This window comes from Trichogramma pretiosum, unplaced genomic scaffold (genome assembly GCF_000599845.2).
Source record: "Trichogramma pretiosum strain Unisexual culture from Peru unplaced genomic scaffold, Tpre_2.0 scaffold1, whole genome shotgun sequence".
Lineage (NCBI taxonomy): Eukaryota > Metazoa > Arthropoda > Insecta > Hymenoptera > Trichogrammatidae > Trichogramma > Trichogramma pretiosum.
In genome coordinates this window covers 3,983,091-4,009,017 of record NW_019641703.1, presented here as the reverse complement: position 1 = coordinate 4,009,017, position 25,927 = coordinate 3,983,091, and the positions used below count along the sequence as shown (strand labels likewise).

General features: G+C 41.0%; 1 protein-coding gene across 1 annotated transcript in view; it reads left to right on the top strand.

The window, feature by feature from the left end:
• Positions 1-25,185, top strand: part of LOC106653532 — a 174,704-nt gene extending 149,519 nt beyond the window's left edge. The window contains exons 10-19 of the mRNA XM_014373014.2: positions 10,083-10,200; positions 14,321-14,530; positions 16,638-16,898; positions 18,680-18,796; positions 19,402-19,515; positions 19,630-19,773; positions 19,860-20,062; positions 21,034-21,185; positions 21,619-21,691; positions 22,047-25,185. Coding sequence (XP_014228500.2) covers positions 10,083-10,200; positions 14,321-14,530; positions 16,638-16,898; positions 18,680-18,796; positions 19,402-19,515; positions 19,630-19,773; positions 19,860-20,062; positions 21,034-21,185; positions 21,619-21,691; positions 22,047-22,068 — 1,414 coding nt within the window. The 3' untranslated portion in view covers positions 22,069-25,185. The remainder of the gene's footprint in view (positions 1-10,082; positions 10,201-14,320; positions 14,531-16,637; positions 16,899-18,679; positions 18,797-19,401; positions 19,516-19,629; positions 19,774-19,859; positions 20,063-21,033; positions 21,186-21,618; positions 21,692-22,046) is intronic.
• The last annotated feature ends 742 nt before the right edge of the window (positions 25,186-25,927 follow it).

Below are 25,927 nucleotides of genomic sequence, written 5' to 3'. Positions count from 1 at the left end.
CTGCAGTTCTCACGCCTCGGTTCGTAGAACTACTGCTCCTCCTCTCGGTGTAATAGTGCAAGTCACGCGTATTAAATACGCGCGCGTCGCCTTCGGTAACGTCCGGAACGTTAATGGATACTCTCTGTCTCTCTTTTTCTCTGTATAGCCTCTTTCTCTCTCTCTCTCTCGCTGTCTTTCTCTCGCTTCTTTTTTTCCACGCGATGCCTCTCTCAGGACGCGCGGGCGCGTTCCCCGAGCTTGCGTGAATTTTAATGAGATTTATAATTATAAAGCGTGTGCAGCAGCAGCAGCAGCGGCACTGCAGCGCAGCCTCTGCGCGCGCGAAGCGGCTCGTTTGCAAAAGCTACTACTATTACTACTACCACTACTGTTATATATAGGGGACTGTACTACATCTGTGTGTGTGTGTATATTTTTTTTGCTCTCTCTCGGCGTACAGCCGCCCCGTCACCTGCAGCTTTTTTTCTCTCTCTCTCGCTCTCTTTCGCTCTATCCCTCTATTTCTCGCGTAATCTTTTTTGTCGACCGGCGAGAGAGCTTTGTCGCCGAACAAGCGCGCGGCATTATCGTTCACCGCCCCCGTTTTTGTTTACTCTTTGATACGCCGCCGCCGACGCCGCGCCTCGCGCTCTGACACACATTACTATACATATATAGCTGTGTATAAGCAAAACTCGTGAGAGAAATCGTTGATGAGCTGCGCTATCAACCCGCCCCTAATTTCGTTCCGTAGCGGCGCGGCGAAAGCCGCTACACGCCGTAGTACTGGCATTAGACGTTATACGCCGTATATAATGATTTATACTTTTCCGATATATATTATATATATTATCGTGGAGGCCGGGCAATATTAGGCGAGTGCAAATTTGCGATACCGCGCATACTTCGCGAACCTCTGTTTGCGCTATAGTAATACGGTACGTATACAATTTTTTTTTTAAACTTTCTCTCTCTCTATCTCGACTCGCGCGCTAAACTTGTGAAAACTTGCTGCTGATGCTGCCGTAAGCGTTCAGATGCGGTATATATACGAGAAAAAGAAACTAAAAAGGAGAAAGGAGGGTAAAAGTACAAAAGCAATTATTTCTCTTTGAATTTAGAAGCTCGTACATAGCTGTGTTATGAGAGGAAGAAAAGTTCGCTCGTAAAAAAAAAATTGCTCTAGCACGAGACTGGTACAATTATTAATCACGTTAGCGTCCCATAATAAGTCGTGCATAGTGTGGAGTTAAGAGAAGTCGATGTCCGTTTATTTGACAATTAGCTTCCTCTTGAATTAGGAAAAATCATTATTAGGTGCTGCGTGCATAATAGGTAATAAAAATACACTTCGCTGTGAAGATTTTCTGCTTGAAAGTTCAGGTATAATATTGGAAGGTTTTTTAACAAGTCGATTTTAATGTGGTAATAAGTAGAATTTAAATTTTATTACTTCTCAAAAAGTATTCATTGAAATCAAAACGCCCATTTTAATCCGAGATCTTTTAAAAGATTCTAGTGTAAAACAGTGTGTCTCACAAGTATTTTAAATCGCTCGTATACTTAATGGTAAAACTTTAGTTTTTCTCTTTTGGTTTTCGAGGATTCGGACATACGCCATCTAGTGTTAACTCAAGAACTACTACGTACCCGAAAAAAAATTAAAAATACATGGAATGCTCAATGCTCTTGCCATGGCTTTCAATATATTATTTATGTTTTGAACATAACACATTACTTTTAATGCAAACTTTGTAAGTATATTTCAAGTATTTACTTCAAAAACCTCATATTGGTCAAGTAAATATGCAGTTTATTTACTGAAATTTTAATATTAGTACCACTTAATTAATTTTAATAATGTTACTTCATTTTTCGCGCAAAAATCATTGGCTTTTAGGAGTAATTTTTGTAATTTAACGGTAAATATAAAGGTCATTAACGTATGTGAATATCCCGGTACAAACATCCATTAAACGTAATTTAAATTTACAAATAACACCAGATGAAATTTAAGAATTACGTATACGAAATTTCACAGTGATGTATAAATGTTATCATACTTGCCAGAGGGAGCGCGAAGTGCGCTCCTCAATATATTAAACGAATACCTCTGATAGAGAAAATCGCTTTTACACTGATCACAAAGCTTCGTTTATGAGGAAGAAAAAAACCCCAAATCAATTGCCGTTGCGGTAGCATGATCTTTTAAATAATCGCTTGTCTTGCAACTCTTTTACCTTCAATATTGACAATATAAAGGCAATCAATAGTGCCAATCTCTCTTGCACGTTTATGTATTTTTTTTGTTACAATTTACAACCTATAAACATTAATCTCTTCCGATCCATTGGCCGTATACACGCGGTATTGACAGTTCGGCATTCTTTCTAATGGAATTTTTTTTGCTGCTTTCGTACGATTAATATCGACGTTGAAAAACGGGAGAGAGAAAGACGTACGAACCGTGCATCTGCGCGCGAGCTTTGAAGAATGTTTGATTATTACAAGGATCAAGCTCGAGCGAGCGAAGAAAATGCCACGAGATCGAGAGAGCGACGATGACTGAGAAAGATACTCCATTGTTTTCTTGACTCCGGAGAGAAACGTAATTTACCATCGACTAGCGCGCGATGTTATTATTTGTGCTGAAACAGCCGCCGGGATTAAATAATCCGCATTGTTTCAAAACAAAATTGAGTCTCGCTCTCATAGCCGCGTGTACAGTAAAACACGGCAAAATTGAATGGCTATATATATGCGCCCTCGCGCACATCACGCAGGGATTCTCGCGGAGCAATTCGTACTTATAACATCGCACGTACGTCCGCGAATTACCAACTCTCGGGGATATAATATAAAAGCACATCATCGCGGGGAGTTTTCAACGAGCTCTCGGGCCCATTATACTTGAGTATATATAATTCTCGGGGAAATAACGTGCGTTGCTCGTGCTCGTCGAATCGTGCGCATTCGTCGAAATTTATGCAGCTCGAAATTAAAGCTAATACAGCGAGGCACGTATTAAAAGTTTTAAAATGTGTATAATAAATTCACATGCGTGCGCTCTCTTGGAAGTCAATACCGTACAAAAGATGCGCCGCACGAGCTCTCATGAACTCGAGCGACGAGTAATATAACCGCTCGCGATTTTATAAGAGGGTAACAAAACGGTCGTAAAGCGCCGCAAAGTTGCTCCCATGATTTCGTATTATATGTATTATATATGCGTGTGTAGGAGGCAAGACGACGCGCGCCAGCTCGGTAAATTATCCTCGCGTAATCTTGAAACTTATGCTAGATATAACCAGCGGCGCAGGACGTTTTTATATACATAAAGCGCCGCGCGTCCCGAGAGTTGACTAAGTACTTCAGCGAGTGCGAGCGAGCATATTAGCGCCAGCGAGAAACTCTAATCGAGCATCGTCGTCGTCGTCGTCGTCGTCTGTATTACTACTACTACTTGGGGGGCGCTCTTTTTCTGCTGCTTGTGTATACACAAGCGAAGACAATGACGATGGAGCGCAGCAATCCTTATATACGCTATATATGGTCGTACGCATACACTCGGCACCCAACGTGATTACTGCTGCTGCAGCTTTGGTGTTGACAAAAAGCTCCGCCGACGACGACGACGACTGCTGTATAGATATGCTTTCGCGCGTGTGTACACCTGTACGTTCATTGTCAGAGCTCATCTATGAGTGGGCGTGTGTGTGTGTGTATGTAACTTTCATTTTGTGCAAGCTCTCCCGCGAGATTATACGTCGCCTAATTCGCGAACTTACTTAATTATTCCAGCTCGCTCGGCGCTCGTTAGGCAAGATAGTTTCGATAGAAAACACACACGAGCTTGTGTGTCTGTACGGGTATGCGTGCGTATACGTACATAAGTACAGAAGAGAAAAATCATCGTAATTATTTATTGAATAAACAGTGCCTATAGGCCTCGCGTGCGTATCCAAATTAGTGCCTTGTCGTCGTCGCTCTCTGTATAAAGCCTCGATCCAATAAAGCTGCAGCTCGAGCTTGAACTCCGCATAATAAACGCGCACACGGGCCGTGTGTATGTATTACCCTGCAGCGCTCTATACACCTAGTGTGCGCCAATGTATATATATATCTGTACGCGCGCGCGTCGAGCAGCCAAAGACAAACGAAGCGAAGCGGCAGCCCCCGACCGAAAGCTCGCGCGTAATTTCCGCGCGTGTACTCAACGGTGTATTTATTATTGCACCCGCGCGCGCGCGAGCGGCGCATAAAGTGCCCTAGTTGTTGCTGTAGTGTTGCCAGCGGCGGCAGCAGCAGCAGCACGAAACGTTGTAACGTGCGTGCATTGCGAATAGTGCAGGAGTCATATATACGGCTATTAATAGCACGGAAGGCTTCAACCGAGATTAAAAGATCTGTCTCTCGTCGTAACGCATCTCGAGAGAAGACCCGCGTTTTAGAGCGTCTCCGGTACACTTACATGTACTTATACCGTATGACGTGCCTTTACCCTTGGTGTAAGTTCACATTTTCGTGCTTCTTGCGTGTCGCAATAATAAAGCGCAAGAGCTTTTTACCTCAAATTACATAAAGTAAATTGAGGCTTTTGGGGAACTTACTTTAATCTACTACTTATGATCGGTCGATTGCATTTCTCTAGTCGTAGGTATTTTGAACGAAAAATATATATATGGAGCGAAGCACAGCAGCTAGCACACGACGTCGAGCTTTTTTAAATGACCCTCGCCTCCAACCACTATCTACTCGACGAAATCTAGCTTAGGTGCGCGCGCGTACACATGCACCCGCTCGTGGCATAGGCCTTCTTTCTTTTTCTTAGCTTAAAAATAAAAAAGAAGCCTGGAATCAAAAATAAGCCAGCGCAGTGCAGTGTAGCAGGTATAGAGCTCTTTTCATCGACATCATCAGCGTGGCGCGCGCAGCGTCATCATCGTTTCGGGTGTGTGTAGGTGTGTGGCTGTGTGTGTGGTTGGGTATGTGTCATCACGTCTCCCGCGCGTGGTCCACGTTTTCTTTTTTTCGCACGTATACACACACGCGAGCTGTGGGAAAGTTTTGAGTGCATGCCGCGAGCCACCAGCCCACACGACGACGACGACGACGAATAATATAGCACGAATAATCGCGTGTGCTGCGTTGGACCTCGCACATGCATACACGCACATACACACGTATAACACACGATCAAGTCTTGAATAGCTCTCGGTGCGGTCTATGTAGACGCAAACATACTTTGCCTATTTCGCGTTGCAGGGCTATTTTTTTTTTCGTCAGCTTCTTTCAACCGGTGCTGCAATTCCGACGACTCGAGGCGCTCGTCTCTCTCTCTCTATACTATACGTGTATTGTGTTGCTCTGCTACTGCTGATGTTGGTGTAGTAGCAACTTATATTCTCTTGAATACAGAGGGAAGAGAGAGAGATAGATAGAGCAAGGAAAAAAAGCGCCAAGCGATTTTTCAAAGGCGAGCATGCATAAATTGCGCGTGGATCTGCAAGTTTTTCTCCTCCTGCGCGAATAGTTTGTGATACTGTATGTGGCAGCGCCTTTTTTACTGGGCTATTGAACGAATAATAATAATAATAATAATAGAAAAATACAACAAAAAATCGAACGTATCCCCAAATACTCGCTCAGGGATTTTTTATTGCAATCCACTGCGCACATGTAAATACAAGCAAACCAACGCGAGTAGCTTGGATTTAAAGTTCGCGGCGAGCTTGTGCTCGCCTATATGTGCGTGGTGGCCGCAATTTTACCGATCACGTAAACATATACTGTACGCAATAGGAAAAAAGCTGACTTGATAATATTTCGTACATGGCGTTTTATTGGAAAATATATAAGAACGCGAGATTCGTACATATGTATGTACTAAAGCTGCAGCTCGTATTATGCCGCTCGTATAGCATGTACGAATATGCGCGTCGCGCGTTAAACTATATACGGAGAGAGCGAAAGAGCACAAAAGTCGCGAGTGCATCGATGCGAACTTCGCATTTCCCCCGCCTGCGGAATATATATCTATGTCGTTCTTTAGCGTATCCTAAAGCACGAATTTTGCTTTTTTTTTTACTTTTTTTACCCTCCATTGCGATTGTGTAGCTGTGCGAGTGATTCCGATCGATAATATATAATGTATAAGGGAAAAATTATATATCAGGGAAAATTATCGTGCCAGAAGGACTCGTCCGTTCCGAGGTTGTTCGTTACATCGAAACGCGTACCCTTTCTCTCTCTACTTTCCGTTTGTCGTTCTGGGCCAAAGAGACACTTTAATTAAAACGCTTCAACTCTCGCCGCTGTTATTTCAATTAGAAAATAGCTTAACCTTTTCTCGGCGCGCATGCGTGCTCTCTGTCATTACGCGTACGGACAAAGAGAAGAAATCATTCTTTTTTTCTCCTCATCCTGTCGATTTCGTATGTATGTGCTGCTGCACACCGAACGATCAGACGTTATCATCCACGCGGGCTTTGACTTATACGCGTATAAAAAAATTCCCGAGAAAATATGGATTGCCTCGGCAACTGCGGCGATGACGACGTCGTGGTAGATCAAAAACCTCGAATTAGCATACATTACCGCGCAGTCGAGAATTTTTCCCTATTTATCCAGCCATAGAGGAGAATCGTCTAGCTTGCCCGAGCGAAAGCGATAAGCCCGCGCCGCCATCGCTGCATGCATATAAAACCTGTCCAGCCAAGAGTCGTCTTTTCGTGCTGCACCCACCTTCGAGCGATCAGAGCTTTTCGACTTGCCATGATGGCGATGGTGCTAGTAGTGGTGGTGATGGCAAATTTCGTTTACTCGAGGCGCGCGCGCGCGCGCCCCGAAGCCCTGCCAGTCAATTTTCCGACGTACATTCAATACCCCCGACTGCATCGTATTTTCAACTTATTTCATGTAGCTACGAGGCGCAAGATAGAAGATGAATACCTTGTCTCGCTGACATTTTACCAAAGAATAAGAAGAAGAGAAAAAAAAGGGAGGAAAGTCACAATGATCCTTGTTCCAGGAGAAGACGATGTGACGCTAATACCTCGAGCCGCTGCGAAAACTCAGTCGTCAGCGGAATCTCGAGCTGTAATATATAAGTAGTACACTTCGATGACTTATGCACGCTCGCACGCAGCGAAGAAGTTTTGTTTTTCTTCGCGTCAGCCGGCCGTGATTCGCTGCTGCGCTCGTGCAAGTAACGCAGACGAACGCTCGGAAAACTTGGAATTTATCTTGCGGGCGTGCATATACAATGTAGTCTTAAAAATTTTTAGTAGTAGTAGTAGTAGTAGTAGTCATCGGGAAACCACGTCGTCGTCACACGCGATGATCAATAAATAGCTTCGCTGCACTCGCGTATCGACTTTTTTCTTGTATAAATCGGGCGCTAAATTTTTGGCATGTTTCGAATAACGCGCGGCATTAACTTTGCTGGCTTATGATACTATGTATATATAGGAAATAAATAACTTTATCGTTAAAAGTTATGCTCGTTGGGTGGTTATTTGTCTTTTATACTTGCCGCAGCGCGCAGTTAACTTTTACATGCGAAACGTTTTCCTCTTTCTCTCTCTCTCTCTCTCTATCGTAGCTCAATCGAGTTTACGTATTATATATTAACGCAAACTTTGTCTCAACGAGTGTGCAAGTTTAATATCATAAAAGGTAAAGGAAACTTTTTGCTGGGGATAAAACTGATGGATTTTCTCCTGTGTGTCGAGTTATGATGATTTTGTTATTTTGACACTATTTTACAGGTGCGAGGGCTAAATTTTACCTTTCTTATGTTATTTAAGTAACCGAAATTGAACTTCATCACTTGCGGGTTTGGGATACGACATCTATCGTCAATATCCTATACTATAAAATCTATTCTCAAAAATTATGCAGTTTCTTGCTAAGACATAAGCATTGTTTACCTATATCCACACTTTAATTTCAGTCATAATAGCCACCTTGAAAGCAACAAATTCACGTGGACGCTAAATTTTACGACAGTACATAACACAAATTTTACAGTAAATTTAACTCTTTATTATAGTAATAAAATGTATTAAGCACGTAGCATTAATTATTTTACATGCAGTAATGGAATAACTTTTTGTAGAGTACCATTTTAGCGATGTACTATGACAAAGTTTATAGCAGAATTACAATAAAAAAACTAGAACGAAGAGAAAAAATATTTTTTTATAATTTTAACACTATTTTTTATAATCAAGAGAATGGTGAAAGTGTCTCACTTTTAATATTCATTATAGTAATGCATCCTGAGCTCAATTTTAATTTTTATCATGAAAAATTTCTGCGCTTAACTTATACTTAATTCACGTACGTCATCGAAACCAAATGAAAAATATTGATAAAAAATCCTTCGCATCTCAATAAAATTTTTAATCCACTTGATTAATTTTTATTAAAATTCATTCACGACGTGGACGCGAAAAATTATATACTTTGATTAAACTTCGAAATACAAAATAAAAAATGGATTATTTTCATTTTATAAAAAGCCATCCTCGAGTTTTCTCGTAGCAGCAACTTGTGCACAACTGCTACACTGCTACGAAGCTCAATCCACTTCTGAGATAAGAAGTAAAGTTGCACAAAAAAAAAGTGATGATTCTTTCGAGAGCTACTTTTCGACTTGAGTCCGCGCGGCGCGCGCGCGCCAAAGTCGACACAGGGGCTGCTGCTCTCGTTTTTGCATTTGCGCTCGAGAGAAAACGCGTCCTGCCGGTTGAAAGTTTGGCTACGCGTATAAAATCAAGCTCGCGCTGATATACCATCGTCTCCTATTCCGTTTGTCATAAATTTGTACAAGCTCAAGGTGCATCTAACGTTAGATTATTTATACAGACGAGGCGCAGTTTATCCTACCTTTTTTCAATACAAATTTCTAAATGTAGCTGAAAAACATCCCGCTCAATTTTCCATACACGCAAGTAGCAATTTGCTTGGCAAATTATTTCGTATATCAGATCGGACAAAACGGTGTGTATCGTGTAAAAGTTTGAAGGCGTACATTACGGGGTCTCGCATTTGTAAGAGGAAATACACGAGCGCGACACACTCTCTCTCTCTCTCGAACATTGCATGTAATGATAATGTTCTCCAATAGTCCCGAGCCGTTCATGCGGAGAAAAGCTCGATGCGTTTCTTTCAAGAACCAACACCCAAGATGCACAAAAAGCTCGTACATAGCACGTACCATACACACACACGACGCTTTAGCTTTTTTCCGTTTCCTCTTGTGCTCGGGCATTTATGTATACTGCGCCTGCATTTTTTACCTTCCTTCCTCAGCTCTCTCTCTCTCTCTTTTTCTTTCTTTCTTTCCTACGCGCTCCTTTGTCGCGCGTATAATATTTTTTTTTCTCTCCTTGCGCCTATACTACTATACACTTTGTGCGACGCGAGAAAGAGAGCAGCAGCAGCAGAAGCAGTATTGACCTACGCGAGACACGCGCGCACAGAGAGAGAGAGAGAGCTTGGGTATATTGTACTCAGAGACGCCCAGCCAGGCTAGGAGCTAGCTGATATAGTGGCCTGGCAATCTATTGGCCATTTTAAAGAGAGAGCGTACTTTTCTTGCTAAGCTTTTATCTACGTATAGTAAGAAAAGAAGTGACGATGTCTGATGCAGGTTTTTCTTCGTCGAGGCTCGCTTGTGTGTGCCAGAGAAACGTGTTCTTCCCCCGTTTTACCTTGACATTTTTATGTGGCTGGGTTAATGTTTTTTTTTATTTCTTTTCTCACAAGCGAAGCACGGTACAAAGATTACATCTCTAAAATGGATCTTGAGAGGTTAACTCTTATATCTTTTACAATATATATAGGCTACATATCATTTGTTCTGCTTATGCATGCAAGTTCGAGCTTGCGCAGGGCACAGCAATTTATCTTCCGATATTAAACGATCGACAGTTTTCATCGATTCATGCTAAATTCCCTTATACATACAAAAGCCACTTCGAGAGGCACAATTTTTCAACTTTACTTCCTTCTCTCTCTCTCTCACTCTTCCCTTTTTGTTACGTGCGAGATCAGTGAAAAATACGTTTTGGGAATTTGTTGTGCTTGCAGAGTCTGCCGCAAACCCCGGCCGGAAGTTTAGCCGGGAAATCATTGGCCGCTGGCGCTGCCGCCTCCAGCATGGTCAATGGCGGCACTCATCATCTGCACAATGACTCTGCTGATTCACACGTGAGTGCCACTATACACACACACACTCACTCACACGGACGCGCACACACAAATTGCAATATATTTTCTTTCGCACCCAATCTGCCCCTTTATTTTTTTTTGTAATAGATATACTATTATATGGATATGACGTCGAAAAAGTCATATCTCCTGCGGCTTTCGCGAGTGCATTATCGGCTGTGGCAGAACACGAGAGGGCCGTATACGTCAAAGTTTTTAATCCTATTGAATAATCTAATGCACTCATGCTTATAACAGCTCACTCTCTCGCCGACTAATTTTCACGGTTATTACGCTCAGGTGTTATTTGAACTTCAAGCCAATTATATTATTTGATCCCTTTTCAACGCGCGAGGCGAGTCACGCGAGCGTGCGAGTAAATCGCAGCCGCCGCCGACGTCGACGCCCCTCCCGCGTTACTCCGAACCAAATAGGATTTCGAAATCTCTTTTCTTCTCTTTAGCCTTCTCGTCCCTCTCGACAATGAGAAATTAACTGCTTATTCAACGCTTACTGTGTACAAGAGGTTAAGAAACTTAAATCGCAGTCATTAATCTCTTTATCCTGTCTTAGTCTCTCTCCCTCTCTTCCCTTTTATTGTAGTTTCCTTCTTATTTAATTTGCTGGGCGCTAAATTGTGCACCATTGGTCGTGGCCAATTTTTCATTACGACTCCGTTGCGACGGTGATTCGCATTTACAAATCGATCCGTTGTTCGAAACATCATTTAAACTTTTAAAATTTCATTTCCCAAGGTTTAAAGTCGTTGCTTTGGTTTTGATTTTTTTTTTTTTTTGCTCTCGCGCGTGTAATTATACCGTCATATTTAAGCGGTAAATCGTAACGCAAGCTCGCAAGCTCTAATGACCTTCGCTCGCAAGCAAAGTTTTTTTTCTCTCTCTCTCTCTCTCCGCGAGATATAATTCCCAGAGAACAGCCAACAACAGGCGTACAAGAGCAATAAGAGTCATCGTCGCTAAGATATTAAGCTTATGTAATGCGAATAAAGGGGTCGTTATTAACACTCGCGGCAAGGATGAGAGAGAGAAAGAGAATTCGAACACAATTTCTAATTTTCAAATGTATACAACGCGCGTGGCGCAAGCGATAAGCGAAAATAAAAAGATAGTCGCGCGAACTTTCGTATTATACGAATAAACTTTTGCGCAAATAGCGCTTGAATCTATACATTGCACACGGTATCTTTTCTCTCTCTCTCTCTCTCTCTCTCTCTCTCTCCCGTGTGTGCGCGAGAGTAAAAGCGCATTTTCGTTGCCTGTAGATGTACTTCGGGCGTCTATATACCGTAAGTCCGAGAAGTTAGCGATAAATTAGTTTAATCCCTCAAGAGAGAGAGAGAGGGAAAGAGGAGTATAAAGTTGTCCGAACAACTGTACAAGCTTTACTCCATGTATATGTACAGCACAATACCTATACATGTGTATACGCGCGCGCACGTGAAGGAGTAATAGCGCGCAGCAGCAGCAGCAGCAGTCGTGGTGAGTAATTTTGATCGAATCCGTAAGTTTCCCCGGGATCCGCACAATGCGCCAATCTTCGTCTTCTTTAAGCTTTGGGCTTCGTTATATACATCGCGTTGTGAATATTATTTTCCACCTCTCGCTCTCTCTCTCTCACCCTCTGTCTCGCTCAACTGGAGAGGCTGTGAACGTATTAAACGTTGTATATAGGTTTGGATGGGTGGGTGTGTGCATGTGGTGCATGTGCTTTTAAGAGCCATATTTCCTCTTGGCTGCACAAAGGATTTTTTCTCAACTTCGACACACGGAACAATATAATTGGATTTTGAGGTGAGAGATAAAGTTCGAGACACCGTGTATAGACGCCACGTTATATAGAAAGTACGACGCGGTGTTCTGCCATCGCAATTTTCGATCTGAAAAGGCGTATCGCTGCGATTTTGACAATAAACATAATAAATTACAAAAACGACGTTAATATAGATAGATTGTATTGTATAATACGATGTATTCATAGCCTACGAAAATTTTTTTGACACTTGCGAATTTCTGATACTCCATCTGTTGATGGAATCAAAAAGCTCATAATCAAACATTACATATGGAATATAAATATTATTATCTATATTACAAAACTAATTCAGCAATATTTGTCTTTGAATTTTCCTACGAAAATAAAACTCATTTTTAAAATGATAAAGAGCCGTGTCAGAACAGCCGTTTAAAGTGAAACGAAATTATAAAAAAACCGCTTATAATTTTTGGAAAACGACTTCACATGTATTCTCAGTGAAATTTATCCGTCATTTTAACGAGTTGGCGTTTGTAGGCGCGTGTTTATAAGCGAAAAAAATATTCGTCTATATTTTTAGCATGTCTATTTAAAAAAATTTTGAATTACACAGATTCGGTGGGTGCTGTTTTTGAGAGGCGAAATTTCACATGCTCTAGAATTAAGTAGCAACATCGCAGTTAGGTCAGACGTAGATTGGAAGCTTTACTGCGGATAATTTTGCGCGCTAACATTTTTCCTTTATTTTACCTCATGTAAAAAATCCATGACCGTGAGTTGCGTAGTAAAGAACCGTAACCAATGCGCACCCACAGTTAAAAAAAAAATAAACGAAGCAACATAGGCGAACGCATGTACGAACGAGAAATTCGCGTATATGCGAGCGTATTGGAACGCGAGCGCAGCCGTCCGTAAATTCAGTATACACCAAATCACAAGTGAGGTATATATAGATGTCGACCGACTAGTTTGTTGCGTGCTTCTTTCTTCTCATTTTTTTTTTGTTGGAGAAACATTTCGGTCTGGGTAGTTAATTAAAGTTGTGTTGTGCAGCACCGCCGCTGCTGTTACGCACAAAAGTTAAAGCTTTCAACTTCGTATTTTTCGCAATGATGAATCAGATTCAACTATATTGAGAGCGCCGATAGTAGAGTAGCACGAAGTGGATTCGACGTCGCGACGCGCAAAAATCTATAATTTAAACAAACTTCGAGATGAAATTTACTAAGCTAATTCGTGTTATGAATTGCGCTGTCACGACGTTTATGGAAGCTGAAACAAATAACTACCTATTAGTACTACTTCAGCATTTTTTTGATACGTACTTTTTCATCGTTTGCATAACATCGTAGAAATGCTCAAAATTGATAATGACCTAAAGACTAAAAAATGTCAACTTTTTTCAAATACTTTATCATAAATTGGTTTAATTTTAGCGGGTTTTCTAAAACAATTATTTTAGAAGTATTAAGCGCTCTTTCAATGACCGAAAAATGAAAATTTAACTAGTTCAAAAATTTTGAACCTAATAACTTTGAACTATTATGAATACAGTAATATCACTTTAAACCTCTACCGCTAGATGGCTAGTATACTTCATGCCTAAGCCTGCAAGTGGCAAAGTAAAAATAAATGTATACATCTCAGACGGTATTCTTTGCGGTTAGTTACAAAAATTATAATGTTTTCGTTTATTTTAATTCGATAGTATTGCACACTGCACCCTTTAGCTGTCGAAAGATCGTGTACGCAACTGATTTTCCACAGCTCGACTAGCTCTTCGCCTATTCCGGAGACTCGTATTCACCGAGTTTGACGATGATAAAAAAAATCGATCGATTTCGAAAATGTCTTGTTTTCGCTATGTATATAGCTGCCGCGCCTTTTGTATATATAAGATCTAGTCGATGCGCGCAACGAGATGATCAGAGAGACGCGTTTATATATTATTTGCCGAGCGATCGTTCAGGAAATTACATTATCGACGAAAGCTTCGATTCTATATACACGTCGTTTTGCCGTGTTTGCAGCTATATATATAACGCGTATATAACCAAGCGTATAATGCGCGAGAATACGTTTGCCGTGACGCGTACAGCTATTCGACAAAAAGTCTGTTTACATACTATTCGTAACGTTCGTATCAGACGGAATTTATTTTTTCGTCGAATGAAAATACATCATTTATTTATAAAGTATTTTTTATTCATCGAATTAATCCCCCAACTATACCGTGACGGAATTTTACAAAGTTTTTATGCTCCACAACCACACAATCTCTCTCTCTCTATCGATCTCCCTTTTATATCTTCAACTGATCGTTATTTTCTCTCCATTTTTTTTCCAGGAGCTGGTTTATCGGGACGGAAATTTGGTGTCGGGCTCGCTGGAGGCTCTCGTGCAGCACATGGTGCCCACCGAGGACTACTATCCCGATCGAGCTTACCTGTTCGCCTTTCTGCTGAGCGCTCGGCTCTTCATCAAGCCGCACGAGCTTCTCGGCGAGGTCTGCGCGTTATGCGAGCATCAGCAAAATCTCAACGGCGAGGGCGGCAAGGTGAGTTACTCCACTTTTTTTTTCTCTCTCTCTCTCTCTCTCTCTTTCAGGTTTTTCCTCCATGTGGATACTATACGCAGAGCTCTATGTATACATGAAATACAGGCGTGTCTTTTTTTTTACCCCCCTGCGTGCACGATGTGCCGAAGCTATTATTCTTATACACATACCGCTCTCTGGTTTTTCTTCTGTTCTCTCTCTCTCGACTCTATTTTTACCCCTTATCCGCGTGCATCTCCGCTCTCGCTTTTTCCTACCGTTTACGTAAGCCCGCGCAGAGAAAACACAAGGAAGAAAAAAAATCATTGTTCTATCTCGAACGTGTGGCGGCGGGTACGGTATATTTAACTTCCTAAATTGAATCGTAATTAAGTGGATCGCGCCGCCGCTGCTGCTCTTTCTTTGCTCACGCGCTGACAGCAATCGAAGCTCTCTCTCTCTCTCTCTTTCAACTGATTTCAGCAGCTCCGGGTGTAATTATAAACAAAAATATTTGCCCGTCAATTACTTCGGAATTTAAAATTTAATATCTCGAAATTTAATATTTAAATTTTATTACCTCGAATAACGAAATGAAAAGAGAAAGAGAGAGAAAAAAAATTAAACAAATACGTCGCGCCGTTGCTTCTCGTTCGTCCAACTCAAACATTCGCAGCAGCAGCAGCAGCAATCTTGCGCTTTTATGACTGCACGGCAGCAGTGGTATACAGCGCACGAGACAGTAACGAGCTTCGCGCGCGCGCGCTCGTGGAAATATTTGCTCGGAATGTCCGGCGGACAGCTAGCTAGCTCCGAGCCGGCGGGCCGCTACTCGTAATGTACTACCCCCGTTACTTCGGGGTTATTTCGAGACACATAACGTATACTTTTATCTACTTTATTATTCAAGATATATACATATAATTTTTAAGTTAACGCATCACTGCACACGAGAGAGTTTGTTCGAGAAACAATGAACGGTGATAACATTTCGCGAGCAAAATATTACTTTACATTTTACCAAATACGATTATAATTATTTCTCTCGCTCTTTTTCTCCGCGTCTCCGAGGCGGCAGACGGTGCACGCACACAGACGCATATCGCACAAAAATCAGCCAAGTCGAGGGGATATTCGAGTGCGGAAAACACAAAGAGCTCTCTCGCGCGCGCGTGCATTATCGTCTCATCGAAGGCGGCGTCGTGGCGTCCCCCATCTCGCACCCCGAGCGAATGGCTTGTTCTGCTGCAGCACTTGTGCGATTTTCTTTTTCCTCCTGAACATACCGAGCGTGCGCTTTATGCACAGCGCGTAAAACGCATACCGAATGTGCTGTATGCTGCGACGCCTACACATATATATAGTATAGTATATACAAAGAATTGATCTGTATATTGCTCTGCGTACACGCTATCGACTTATTTCTTCTTTGAAACTGTGCGAGCTCGTACAGAAAGAAAGCGCGGGGCGTCTATATAACGCTGCCTTTCCATCTGTCTTCTTTTTTTTTCAAGCTCTTTTCGCCGTCGCGCGTAGCTTCCTTTTTCTCTCCGGGTTCGTGTATACTCATCGCTGCTGCAGATTTTTTTTACCGTGGTAGAAAGCGTGAATAGCAATTCGAAAAAAATACAAAAAATTAGGATAATAACTCGTTCGCGTACAGAGCCCGAGCTGCGTCGATGATAAATAATTCAAGACGAGAGCTTGCACCCGTCAACCGACACCCACGTAACGAGCTTTAAAATGTATGCGTACATGATATTCGCGTGTTTCGATTATGTATTGTTTCACGTGATGGGTTTGTTGCAGTCAACTTTCTAGTGCTGTGTGACACATTAGCGTATAGCAATACACTCGATACATTTGAACTTGGTACGTCGATGCTTCATGGGTTGTGCATAATTCATATCTAATTGCTGGTAACCAATATTGCATACTCGTATATTGCATCGAGCAATTTGTGATCCGACATTTGTCGTTTCGCTTGTTCCATGACACACGTCGATTTAACCGCATCGTATCGAAAGTGCACTTCCGCTAATATATCAAGTTCCGTAATTGAAAAAGTTCACTCAGAGTCGAATAAACCATCATAACTTCGTTAACATACGCGATTGAATTATTACAGGAGCGTCTGCATCGCTTCGTGCCGCGCTTGGTGCAACTGCTCACCGAGTGGACCGAGACCTTTCCCTACGACTTCCGAGACGAGCGCGTCATGGGTCACGTGCGAAACATAACTCAGAAGGTGGCCAACGTCGACGCGGCGGCCCGGCAAGAGGTCTCGGTGCTGCTGCAAAATCTGCTCGTGAAGTTCACCGCGCTGGAGCGATACGAGGAGGCACTCAGCCGACTGGCCAACGAAGCCACGACAGAGCCACTCGCACAGGTAAGCAAGCATAATTATTATTGTTCGATTAGTCGAGAATTAAAAAAAAGGAAAAAAATCCACGACGACGCGATAAAACGAATAGGGAAGTTCGCCGACGACTGTTTTTAATATTCTGCTTTTTCTCGCCGAACGCACCGTCGAGAAAAACTAAACTGACTTTGTTTGTTATGTTTCTCCAAGTATCTTTATAGTATTTTTAGTTAGTTTTACAACTTGTGTCAACTTTTAAGTTTCCAATAAAAAAGTTTCGAGCTGCGAAGTTTTCTGCGCCTTGTGTCGTCTTCGCGAGTGTGTATATAGACACACTTACAAACGCAATACAAAAATAACCAAGGGACGCATAGAGGGCATTCTGTACAAAAGTCAAAGAAGCGCAATTGGGTGCAAAAGTTTATCTATTGTCATTGCGACTCATTTGTCTGCGCGGCAATTTCTAAACTTCTATCTAAGCAACATATAATCCGATGAATTGAAAGAATGAAATATTCAGCACAAAACGGACAAACTTTGGCAGTGAACTCGTTATAAATATATTTATAATTTATACTATATATAGTTTTCCTAACGATATTAAAAAAAAAAATTTCATTGCCCAAAAATGTATAATACGGAAAAAAATCATGAAGTACTTTAATTCTATACTCAAATTTAAACACTCGAAAATTCAATTATATTTAATTCCAGTATCCACTACTAGATGGCGAATACCTTTATATATGTGAATCTGCAAGTGGCAAGGTGAAAATAATGGTATATCAGTCGAAGCACGGTTTAAAAAAAATATTTTTAATGACGAATTCGCATCAATCTATGCGAAGCATAAAAGTTCCTACTCTTTAACATTAATTATAATGGAAATATTTTCGATTGGGTAATAGAGACAAATTCATCGAAAAACCTTAAAATTATCATTCAATCATTCATTTACATTCGGATTCGGATCGAATCATGTACTGATAACATTAATACTGCATATATTACCTACTGGCGTGTAGCCGAGCCCATACATCAAGAATTTGAGTGTATCGATGGCCATTTCATTTATTACAAACTCGTATAATTATAATACCGTAGCATGGATTTTCTGGTCGTCAAACTCAATCACGTATCAATTTATCAGCTTTGACGTAGATGAATACGCACTATACGTATAGACACTGCGAAAATTATATTATGTTTTTTTCGCTGCTTTTCGGAGCTATAAAGTCAGAATTGAAAAAATTAGATTTTTCAACCTGAAAAAAAATCCAACGTTATATGTTCCGTTCGACTCGTCTCAATGTCACGTTGAATTATCATAATCTCGCACTCGAACGCTCCGCGCATAAACTCGCGCGTGTATTCAACGCGAGCACGTCGCACACACAAGCTGATATTCCGAGAGAACGTCGAATACAAATTGACTGCGCGTATGTATAGTAGCTGCAGCCTCTCTAGAGCTTCGGGGATGATCGCCGTTTTAATTGTGTAAGGCGCGCGCGCAAGATTGCGTCGCACGACGGAGATTACGGAGATTTACCGAAGATTTACCTTATTACGAATTCGAATCCGCTTATTAGATGTAAAGGAAATAAGACGACTGCCTGATGTCGCCGTCGAAAACGCGACGGATGTAATTTTCCGAGATGTACTTGAAATTTCGAAATTCCGCAGCGCACGAACGTCATAATTCACTTAAACCTCGTACGCGGGGAAGCTTTGATTTAGTCAATTCGTATCGCGATTAATTCAATATCTCGAGTGCTAACGCCTGTATACAAATTGTATTACTTTTGCAGGTCGACGTGACGGAGCTGTGCCCGTCGGCCACGGTGCTCGCCCAGCAGCTGACTCACATCGAGCTCGAGCGGCTCTCCTACATCGGCCCCGAGGAGTTCGTCCAGGCGTTCGCCAAGGTAAGTGTGAGTATAAATCCAGTGGCTTTACGCGCAGAAACAGGCTGCGCTCTTTTTTTATTTTCTCTCCCTCCCTCCCTCACTCACTCACTCTCTTTCTTTATCCTCCAATTTTATAGATTACGACCGAGGACGCGCGTTATAATAATTCAGAGGCTTACGCGTATATACATATAGTATAAAAGCGCGAGCGAAACGTATTACATCACGCCTGTATACACGTATAAGCACGCGCGGCTACTGGTCCATGCGCGCGAACGAGACCCTTTATCACTTTTATAGCCTTGTTTTTTGGGACGCGAGTATGGGTACGGTGGGTATAAAACGCGCGCGCGCGGGGTGTGAGACATATCGTACAGCTAGTACGGCCGCGAACGAGCTGCGCGTCGCGTCTCCAGCTCTCTTGTGCTTTTCTGATTTATAAGCTTAAATGTCCGTGTGTCTCGCCTCGCGGCGATTTATTCGCGATGAATTCCGAAAGAGTCGGCGATAAGTTATACGACAGCTTTATTAGCCTAAATTAATATCGCAATTATCGAGGCGATACATTCAAGCGATACGTTATACGTGTGCGATATAACGAGGCGCATTTTATAATTTTGCAGGAATCGGCGCACTTGGAAACTTCCTTCAAAGACATGAAGAAGACGCGCAATCTCGAGTCCTACGTGCAGTGGTTCAATCGGCTTAGCTACTTCGTCGCCACGGAAGTTTGCAAGGTAAACGAGCGCGAGCTCGAGATTTCCCGAAACTTGTGATATACGATATATAAATTTATATACAAGGCCTGTGCTAAACTTTTTCTCTCTCTCTCTCTCTCTGTGCACACACAGCACGCGAAGAAAAAGCAACGGGTGCGCGTCGTGGAGTACTGGATCGAGGCCGCCCGCGAGTGCTTCAACATCGGAAACTTCAACTCGCTCATGGCCATCATCGCGGGCTTGAACATGTCGCCGATATCGCGATTGAAGAAGACCGTGAGTATACGTTTCGCAGATTGCACCGCGCACACACACACAGTTCTCTATAATAAAAATATTTTATCGTCGTCGTCGTTGCGCAGTGGTCCAAAGTTCAATCGGCCAAATTTTCCATCTTGGAGACTCAGATGGATCCCACGGGCAACTTCAGCAGCTATCGCAGCACCCTCAAGGCGGCGATGTGGCGTAGCGCTGGCGCTACGGACGAGAGGCAGCGCATCGTCGTGCCCTTCTTCAGTCTGCTCGTCAAGGATCTCTACTTCCTTAACGAGGGCTGCAGTAACAAGTGAGCTATATATATACCTTTTTCCCACTACTTTGCGCTATATATACTTTATATCCTTTTTAATTAAACCAGTTAGACGATTGCGCGCGCCTGTATCCTCTGTCGACGCGATGCGATGCTTAATTTGATGATGCGAACTCTTGACCTCCTGCGTTCGTGCCGAAAATATTTTATATTAAGCGCCTGACGCGACTGCATACATCTTTGCGGATATAAAGTTAACGAAGCTACGCGATATTACCTCTGCTCCTAATTCTTTCGGCTTCTCATTCTGAGCTGCTTTTTCGATCTCTATACATAATGTAACGTATCAAATTTTCGCCCAGCCTGCTGCTGCTGCACGATGTAGCATGTATAATTTGTTCACATCGCTTCGACGCGCGTCGCGCACGCATCGCGTCTACGTCGACGTCGTCGTCGTCGTCTTTCGTCTTCGTAGTTTTCTTTTATATATAACGTTAACTTATCAAACTTGTGTAATGACCAAAAGTTGAAACGGGATTTCGTCAGGAGCCCCCCCCCCCCCCCCCCCCCCCCCTCCCCCCTTNCCCCCCCCCCCCCGTACCTACTGCTACTACTCGTGCGAGCATCTTCTTCTTACTACCTCTACTTTTCATGTTTTCCAATATACATATATATCGCACGGTACGTGTGCATCTACTTTAGCTATGCCGAGCTGCGCGCACGAGTTGCTGCACTCTCGATGAGCCGTAGCAGCAGCAGCAGCAGCCGAGAGCCGTAAATCCGAGTAGTCACTCTAACGCTAACGCTTCTTCTTCTTACTTTTTTTTCGGTTTTATATATCGCGTATCGCGTGCAATATTTTTCCTCGGCTAAGAAAAAAAAAATAAACGAAAATTCACGTGGTAATCGAGCTCGCTGGTCGAAAATGATATTGTGTTCGAGCTGTATAAGGGACAATTTGAGCGTGGGGCCGATAAAATTGATTACGGCGCAATTTCTCTCCACAGACTGCCCAACGGCCACATCAACTTTGAGAAGTTCTGGCAGCTGGCCAAACAAGTGACGGAGTTCATCGCCTGGAAACAAGTGGCCTGTCCCTTCGAAAAGAACACGAGGGTCATTGCGTTTCTCCAAGCCAGTCCTGTGCTATCCGAGAACGGTGAGTTTTCGTCATTCTTGTCAATAAGCTTCTTTTACTTTTTTTCATTAAATTGTCACCAAAATCGTACTCGCGCGTTGAGTCTTGTTTTTTTTTGCATTGTCCCAGTGAAACAAAAGTCATTCGCTGGATGATTTATTTAAGATTTTTTCTTTTTACAATGAAACCTGCCAGAGGCAATTTCGGAGGCCGTTTATTTATCGGCATGAAACGCTTATCACGGCAACAATGCGCCGCTTCGTAGATAGGATATAAAATAAAACGAACGAATAAAAAAAAAATTGAACGACACTATAAGCCGCAATCCACGTATATATTGTGTGCCGTCGTAAATGCAGTGGCTCATCGCGATTGGAGTTCCAGACATTTTACCCAAAAATGACGCTAATATACATTTTTTCATCGTTCTCTGTGTACGCTTTTTTTGTTACAGCTTTGGCACTGGCGTCGTTCGAGTGCGAGCCACCGGATAACAATCACGAAAAGGATCGATACAAAGCACTAAAGTGAGTATTATTCTATTTCAATTATTCAATTTTAATCTGGCGCGCATCCACCACCTGCACCTCTGCACAATCGTTCAACTCTCTCTGTCGGGCGCCCGATACATATGTTCGCGTGAATGCGCCGTACCTTTTCAAAAGGAGAGAGACCTTTTATCGCATAATGCGAGATTTTCAATTACCGCTCGTCGTCGAGCGCGCGCGCGTATCTTTCGCGCGTAAACTCGTATAAATTGTATGTACACGAGCGTACGCGTACACACTCTTTGCGATAATATCAAAAAATAAAAATCACATATATTTCACTCGAGTTCTTTATCAAAAAAAATTTTTCACCTCTTTTTTTCCATGTGCATAGAGCCGAGCTCAGCAGTCAGTGAAAATGGGTCTCTTCAGAATGCTACAATTCCTCGAGAGCGAGATATTGAAGACACGGCGCGCAAGCACATCGCTACAACACTAATTCAACCGAGAGAAGCAGGCGCGCGCCTGCCTACCTGCCTGCAAATACAAGAGAATAACAAGAAACTTCTGTTCTCTGCCTATAACGTACTACAACGACACAAGCTGCTTACATGTTTCGCGGGAGATATGCTTGTTGTGCGCGCGGCGCTCGATGTAAGAGAGGGCGGCGGCGTCAGCCCTCAGCGCTGTATACGCGAATTACAATTTCTCGAATAGAGAGCAAATACGATGTGAACTTTGCGCGAAAAAGTGTAAGAAATCGAATTTCTAAAATGTATTTGTCTTCGTATTATGATAGATCCGTAGGATTTCGGTAATAACAGTATTTTTTTTTGTTTTTTTGAATTTTGTTTAGGTTGATTTTGTTATTGTTTTCAAATTTTCGAGAGTATTTCGATAAGAGAACAAGTAAGCTTTGCGTTTGCCAAGTAATAACAATGCAAGCATTTGTTTGAACTCATTTGAATTTGGATTTTTGCCAGTATTCGTAAGACTGTGGTAATTACAATTTCAGTGTAGTGCGTTCGAAAAATTTTCAAAGCTTTTTACGCAACAGCGTCTTAAAAAGCGGTAAGTTTTTAAAGTTTTCGTATAGATAGATAGATTTACGACACAATGAAAAAGAAAACGCCTATATCTTCGGAAAAGTTTGATGTGAAGTAAAAGGAGGCCAAAAAAAGAGAAGAAAAAAAACGAATACACAGAAGTACTCTTAGTCGAACAAAAAAAAATGTAACACATTTACTCTCGTTAACCCGTCGAGACACTCGGGAGTGTGAGACTCTTGAAAAATTGCTCGCTACACACTTACAATGCTAGAAATCCGTTCGAGTACTCGTACTCGAGACTTCATTGAATAATTTATTCGCGCGAGAAATATACTTTACGATATATTTCTTCATCCATTGTAATGCCACATGTCAATGCCAAGTATTGTTACACCAGTAATACATAAGATACTATCGATGAGAATTCAGGATAAGATTTGTAACCCGAGCGCGTGTAAGGATACGAACGAAAAAAATTCCTTTTTTTATAATGAATTTTGATATAATCAATTAGAATTAATCAAACGAAACGTTTGATGTACAAGTTAACTAGATCGTCGCGTCGAGATACGACGCTCTAGTTCGATAAGCACAAGCCAAATTAATTACTATGCAAAAGGCCTAACTCGAGAAACTAGTAAATAATATCCATACGAAAGCTCTGGTTCGTCTGAAGCAAGCATTTGAATCGATATAGCAACGACATTATCAGTCATATTATGAATACAAGCGTCAATTCTTCACTTCATTTCACTTACAAAGAGCTTAAATATTTCATAAACAGGGGAGGACACCTACAAGGAATCTTATTACAACTCTCTTGCGTCTTTGCTCGTACGTGTGCTGCAGCTGGGATTAAAGTCAATAAATTCCAGTCGTGCCAGAGAAAGATTTAAAAACTATATATTGCCCCCGGGGGAAAACTCATTCTCTGCGCAGAGAGACAGACGAATAACGCTAAAACGATGCATAATATTACGTTATCGCTACTACGAGAGATGTTTCGCGATTGAATTTACGCATGGTGCATGAATTTCCTAGCGTACTCGGCTTTAAATTCCGTTAATTAGCTGTAAGAGAGGGAGGAAATTCAAAGATCGAAATAATGCAAACGTTACAACGATATTTCCATAGATAACGCGATGTTCAAGTGTTTCATTGCCGACGAGTGGCTCAGCGCTATACATTATATACTCTGCGCGCAAACAAAAGATAAATGACGAGCCAAGAGCTCGAACTTACAAGCACACTTTAAGTAAAACATAAGCGATGTATGAATTATTTTCCGTAAACTTCGAGTTTAATCATTTCGTAGTACTTTTTATTTCGTATTGCATATAGTTATTAAGAAGTCTATATCGATATTATTATGTTTTTTTTTTGTACCTGCTCGAGAAAATTAAGCAAGGTCGCTTGTGTGAATTTTAACTCGTTGTACGACAAATTTTGTTTTCGTATTCACGGTAGCGTGTAAGTACAATATTATATACGTATGAAACACGTCTATGCACCTAAGTGTAATGTAACGTATGGCATGTAAAACTAACGTGTCACATTGTAAATAATACATGTGTATATAAAGAAAATAAGTAGATATTATCGTATTATCGAAACCTTTATATTATTATTACTAAACCTCGAGCGAGCAAAGAAGTGTGAAAACCCTAAAACACGGAAAATCGTATTCTTAAAGTCAAGCGTAATACTAAAAAGTATATTTATAATTAACTACACGAACAAAAAACAAGAAGAGTGCACAATGTGTGATTATAGAATTTTTTTGTTGTTTTTCTTTATCTTGGGAGCGAAGGAAAGTATTAAATTGAACGTGGTTTGGAAAATCAACAAATGACTATTGTGATTGCGTTAAAAATATCTTGCAAATACTTGCTTTATAACATCTAGTCACTAGTTATTAGATCTAGTCTAGCTCTCTCTATCTTTCTCATTTTTTGTGTATATGTTTATGTGATTAAGCGTACGGTTAGTTTATTTTCATAAAGCACGATGTATTTGTCAAGTATGAGTATTTATAGTGCACGAATTTTCTTGAGATAAAAGCGACATTCCATTGTGTAAATGTTCATGTGTGAATGGACGAGCGAGAGAATAAGCGTTTAGTATGAAATTTTCCATGTTTAAATTGTGCGAGAACAGGATAAATCTCACTTTATTTTAAAATTCAAAAATCTCATGTCACATTCATGTCTTCGCGTCACATAATCTTGAATCACTGCACAGTTCGTGTGCGATAAAATAAATCCTTTTCCCGTCCTTTCATAATTATATTATATCTCGTAAAAACTAAAGATATCTGCAGAAAAAAATACATTTGTACAATTTTTCAACGTGGGAAAAGTTAATGATATTCCATTTACAGTGATGTAAGACTAAAAACAAATGTGAGATTATTATGAAATTGTACTGTGAGCATGTATTTATTCAAAAGTTCACAATGATGAATGAGAATGAAAAAAATTAAGAAACGAATCAAACTGAAAAAGAATAAAGAAATTTATATCATCAGTATTATAAGTAAATCATAAAATAACGAAGAACTAAAAAATATCGTGACTTGCATCTAGATTCATGTTTGAATTGATACCACCATTAGAAAAAGAAATCAATAAAATTATGGGCGAAAAAGTAATATTATCAATAAATAATGAGGTTTTCATGTGTTAGAGACGTCCCATCATTATGATGATTGGCATGAAAAAGTGAACGATTGAATTTGGATCGACCCATTAGATCAAAGACATGAAATATGAAACAAATTAAATATGTGTATGTTGGAATACTGAATATGATTTAACCTGTATAATATGTATTTATTACACTTTATGAAAAACAATACATAATTGACAAAAAAGACGAGAGAACCAGTTTTAATAAGTACTTTTATCTGAAAAATAGCAACAGTAATAGGTATAACGAATCATTCATCCGAACTTATTTGAAATAGCTCGCATGAGAAAATTAGTGTGAAAAATTTATACATAAATGAACAAATAAATATATATGAACAGTATATATATTTATATACACGTAAAATTAAAAGCACAACTCTTCCAAACGAGTTCGGATTTACAAGAGAGGATTAACTTTAGCGTAAAGGTAGTGGTTATTCTAATATGTACCTTAAAAAAATACAAAAACCGACAACCATATTTATAATAGAAAATGAAATAGAAAATAAAAAAATTAAACCATGCATTATTAATTG